Here is a 5,094-nt window from a genome sequence, read left to right as displayed (position 1 = left end):
ACATTAGCCAGCCTGTGTCCCAGCTTGCTCCTCGCGGGGCTGGTAAAGGGCCCTTCAGAAGCAGTCGGTGCCTACATTTGGGGAGCTTTATACCCGGACTAAAGAATATGAAAAAGTTGCAGAGGAATCACAAGGCTGGTTTTGCTCCGAGCAGCCATCAACGGGGGCAGGTACAGGGTCCAGTGCCATCTGGGCTGTGCTTAAGTGCAGGCTGAAGGCAGCCACGGAGCGAGGGGGCCCGGAGGACCAGGACCGCATTGCCTGCGGAGGGGCTCACAGCCGGTCCTTGGGTCCCCCCCACATCTGTGATCTCATTATGGGGCATATTCCAGAACCACCAGACAGACAGGGTTTCAGAGATGACGTTGGAGGGCAAGGACAAAGCCCTGTAAGCACTTCAGAGAGAAGCACCTTCCACCGCCTCAGGCTTCAACATGGGCGACAGCCTGGCGCCCACCGGATGTGCATCCTCACACATGGAGAGGAAGATGAGTGCTATGGCTTGCACGGTCTTCAATGAGCTTCGCCTGGAAGGGAAGCTCTGTGATGTGATTATCAGCGTGGATGGTATTGAATTCAACGCTCACAAGAACATCCTCTGTAGCTGCAGTCACTATTTCAGGTCAGTGCTTGAAACAAGAGGGGATGGGGACAAGCAGTATTTCCTAGTCTGCGTCACACTGCCTTAGTGCATCTCCAGTGCTTACATCAGCGCTAAAACTCTCATCCAGCAGTTACCCGTAGTCCTGGTACCTGCCCAGAAGGTACCTGGTACCAGAACCAGAATTGATCTGCAACCTAGTATCTAGCAGCAGCTCTGGAAGCGGTGTCTGATGAACCCCCAGATGTGGTGCAGGGCTGGGAGCGTGGCCAGCCTGGCTTACCTGCCATCGGGCGGGAGGTTTTCCTTCCCCACACACCATTATTCTCTGGTATTCTTGTTGAAGGAAGGCGGCCGCTTGCCCTGTGGCTCTCTGTCCACAGCCAGAGGCTATGACTCCTTTTTAAAACCACCAGCTAGTAAAACATTAATTAATAAACTACACACCCTCCCAGCATGGCTACTGCTAGTGCCCAAATTGGTGCCCAGGGAAGAAGGCACAGGGGACAACGGGGTCAGGGTTTAGTGCAGCAAAGCTGTTTTTTCCCCCTGCACTGCTTTGTTTTTTTCAGGGCTTTGTTTACCAGCAGCTGGAACAACGCAGAAAAGATAGTATATAGGATCCCTGGCACTACACCTGAAATGATGAGGCTCATTATCGAGTACGCCTACACCAGGACGGTACCGGTCACGGCTGACAACGTTGAAAGTTTGCTAACCGCAGCAGACCAGTTCAATATCATGGGCATCATCAGGCTGTGCTGCGAGTTCTTAAAATCCCAGCTATGCTTGGAAAATTGCATCGGCATCTGCAGACTCACAGATTATTACCACTGTCCTGACCTGCGAGAAGCAGCCTATGTGTTCATCCTCCATCACTTTGAGGAGATGACCAAGGTGTCTACAGAGTTTCTAGACCTCTCCGTCAACGAGCTAAAGCACATCATTGAGAAGGATGAGCTCAACGTGAAACAAGAAGATGCCGTGTTCGAGGCCATTCTGAAATGGATTGCTCACGACCCGCAGAACAGGAGGCAGCACATTGCAGTCTTGCTGGGCAAGGTCGGTGCTGTCACGGCGGGGCTGGCCCTGCAGAGCTGGGCACGGGGCAGCTGAGCCAGAGACACTTTGCATTTCTTGTAAGACCAGAGGAAACTGCAGCCTCCTAACGCTGCTCGCAAAGAACTGAGCTTTCAGACCATTAGGCTATTGCTACGCTGGGGCACGGATAGATCCTGTGCTGGGGTTGGGGCAGACCTTTATAAGTGCACGTTTCCTCATGTTTAGGCTTAAGTTTAACTGTTCCCCAGGAAGGGCCGAAGTTCACATGGGATGACGTTATCTCCACGTACACAAAGTTTACGGGCATTTGCCTACACAAGCTATACTATGCAAATAGCTGCAGTGTTAGGGCAGTTTCAGACTGCGTACAGGAAAGCACCGTGCCAAAGCAGCGGCAGACTCCTCACCATAAAATCGAATGATTTACCCTTGCACACCACTTTCTGGACAAGCTACAAAATACACACTTAATTCTCTGGTTCTCTAATAAACTTTAGACAACACTCTAGCCTGAAAGCAAAGCCATCCAGCATTGGAGCTATCCAGGAAGGATACCAAGGTGTAAACCATCTGCATTGATATTCATTAGTATTCTAACCCTCTTTCTGCATTTTTCAGGTTCGACTGGCACTGATGCAAGCAGAATACTTCATGAACAACGTCAAAACGCACGATTATGTGAAGGACAATGAGGACTGCAAAGTTCTCATCATAAATGCACTGACAGAAATGTACAACCTCAATATGCACGGCCCGTCGTACTCTGACTTCGCCAACCCGCTCAGTCGGCCTCGCCTGCCCTATGCCATCTTGTTTGCTATCGGAGGCTGGAGCGGGGGGAGCCCAACCAACGCCATTGAGACATACGATGCCCGTGCAGACAAGTGGGTGAACGTCACATGTGAGCAAGAAAGCCCCCTTGCCTATCATGGCACTGCTTATTTAAAAGGCTTTGTCTATGTTATCGGAGGATTTGACAGCGTGGATTATTTCAACAGCGTCAAGCGGTTTGACCCACTTAAGAAAACATGGCAGCAGGTTGCACCCATGCACTCGCGGCGCTGCTACGTCAGCGTCGCCGTTCTCAACAACTTCATCTACGCCATGGGAGGGTTTGATGGATACATGCGCCTCAACACAGCAGAACGGTACGAGCCAGAGACGAACCAGTGGACGCTGATTGCCCCCATGCACGAGCAGAGAAGTGATGCTAGTGCCACCACGCTGCATGAGAAGGTAAACGGGCCAGGAGATTACGGAAAGCAGTTAAGGTTGAAGTATGGCGCGCAGGACAAGGAACCAAACAAACGTCAGCGCGCAGCATTACACAGCGAGCAAGTGCCTGCCCTTTCATATGGCACGTATTGGGGTAGGGACTTCCATGGAGCTCAGCCTCCTACTGGGCTGCGTACCTGATAAACACGGCTACCGCTCCAAGTTCGTCCTCTAGATAGAGAAGGGGAGCTGTGGGAGCTGGAAAGGTGACAAATGCTGCCTTTAACGTGATGAATCATTTAGAATAATGACGAAGAAAGTTCACATAAACCTTACTCATTAAATCCTGGAGCTACAGTTACAAAGCTCTCCAAGAGGCAGCAACGGACTGGTGCGGCAGAGATGAAACCAGGAGTGGTAAACCCCTTCCAGAGCCGGTATCACCAATAGCCCACCCGCTGCTGGACGGTACTGTTCCTGGCCACAGGTCAAACACCATGCCTATCTGCTTCACGCAGTTCAGGAAATGAAGCGTCTAAATCCTGCTGGCCTGAATAACTCGCTGCGCTTTTATTTCAAACCCAGGATGCCAGGACCATTCCCATTAAAAAAACCAAATCAAACCAAACCTCCCCAAAAATCCACCCACGCCATTCATTTTCTCTTCATGTTCTCTCACCAAGAATGTAACTGCCCTGCTCACATTTTTTTTTTCCCCCTCCTGTAAACAGGTGTATATATGTGGGGGGTTCAACGGAAATGAATGCTTGATCACAGCTGAAGTGTATGATGCCACAACGTATCAATGGACCTTTATAGCCCCAATGAGAAGCAGAAGAAGTGGAGTAGGTGTGATTGCGTATGGAAACGAAGTGTATGCGGTAAGGGAGAAGTGGTACCTCTGCCAGAACACCACCCAGCGCTTGTAGTACTTACTTTTGATAATCTGCATTTCCTAGATTTTCAGGCTGGCCGTTTGCTCATAATGTGAGATTTGGGGAAGAAAGTCAGAGCCAGGATGGTTGATATGCCTCCTGAGAATATTATCACCTGCACACTTTTTGTAATGAACAATGTGTGGACAATTTTTAAGCAGCTGGAGCAAATAAATTACTGTCTGCTGCTGCTAACAGCATTTATCCTATCCATGTACTGCATTTAAACTCTGTGAAATCCGACAGTTGCACAAAATACTTTTGGAAGCTCCAGCAAGAACAAGGGAGCAGCCTGCAATAAGCAAGCATTGCGTTTTGAGATGGCATGCTCTTGGCAATGCTCAAACTGAAGTCAGTGAGGCAGGACCAGTTCCCATCTTACTTGTGTGCAGAACGATTGCGCTGACACAGTGGGTGAGGAAAGGCCTATTTCAACTCCGTACCTTTGGCATTCACAGGTAGGAGGATTTGATGGAGTCAACCGGCTTCGGAGCGTGGAAGCTTACAACCCCGTTGCCAACACATGGCGCACAGTCCCCACCATGTTCAATCCTCGCAGCAACTTTGGCATCGAAGTGGTGGATGATCTTTTGTTTGTGGTTGGCGGCTTTAACGGTTTTACTACCACTTTCAACGTCGAGTGTTACGACGAAAACACTAACGAGTGGTACGATGTTCATGACATGAGCATATACCGTAGTGCTCTGAGCTGCTGTGTGGTGCCAGGTCTATCTAACGTTGGGGAGTACGTTGCCAGACGAGACTGCTACGTGGACAACTCTTCAAAGGAAGTCAGGTTCACTTCTTCAGCAAGTAGCCTGCCTGTATAAACAGCTCCACTTAGCTAATAAAGTCTTCTGAGCAGCAAGCGAATGCATTCACTTATTCTAAAATAAAAACAATTGATACAGGCCAAAAGAATAATTAGTACTTAAAACATTAAAACTACAGCACCACTGTATTGGGTTTGCGTGGCAAGGTTTTAAGTAGCGGGGGAGCTGCAGGGGTGGCTTCTGTGAGATGCTGCTAGAAGCTGCCCCCGTGTCTGGCAGAGCCAGTGCCAGCCGGCTCCAAGACAGACCCGCCGCCGGCCAAGGCCGAGCTCATCAGCGACGGTGCCAGCGCTTCTGAGATAAGAGAGTTAAGAAGGGAAAATAAACGGCACACAGCAATTGCAGCAATCTCAGGGGAGCGAGAGTATGTGAGAGAAACAACTCTGCAGACACCAAGGTCAGTGCAGAAGGAGGGGGAGGAGGTGCTCCAGGCGCCAGAGCAGAGATT

The 5,094-nt window shown here is 50.1% G+C and overlaps 1 protein-coding gene across 1 annotated transcript; it reads left to right on the top strand.

The window, feature by feature from the left end:
* Positions 1–434: 434 nt before the first annotated feature.
* KLHL10 (kelch-like family member 10) lies at positions 435–4,643 on the top strand. The gene is made up of 5 exons (XM_010288288.1): positions 435–622; positions 1,174–1,663; positions 2,282–2,899; positions 3,610–3,759; positions 4,272–4,643. Exons 1-5 carry the CDS (start codon positions 435–437, stop codon positions 4,641–4,643), a joined length of 1,818 nt encoding a protein of 605 aa, XP_010286590.1.
* The last annotated feature ends 451 nt before the right edge of the window (positions 4,644–5,094 follow it).

The sequence above is a fragment of the Phaethon lepturus genome, unplaced genomic scaffold (genome assembly GCF_000687285.1).
Source record: "Phaethon lepturus isolate BGI_N335 unplaced genomic scaffold, ASM68728v1 scaffold37325, whole genome shotgun sequence".
Lineage (NCBI taxonomy): Eukaryota > Metazoa > Chordata > Aves > Phaethontiformes > Phaethontidae > Phaethon > Phaethon lepturus.
This window is presented reverse-complemented; position numbering and strand designations above follow the sequence as displayed.

Excerpts from the sequence above, each read along its gene's own strand:
- KLHL10 (XM_010288288.1), top strand. The coding sequence starts at position 435 with ATGGGCGACAGCCTGGCGCCCACCGGATGTGCATCCTCACACATGGAG. Across the intron at positions 1,664-2,281 it reads TTGCAGTCTTGCTGGGCAAG|GTTCGACTGGCACTGATGCA; the intron begins GTCGGTGCTGTC and ends TGCATTTTTCAG. Across the intron at positions 2,900-3,609 it reads CCACCACGCTGCATGAGAAG|GTGTATATATGTGGGGGGTT; the intron begins GTAAACGGGCCA and ends TCCTGTAAACAG.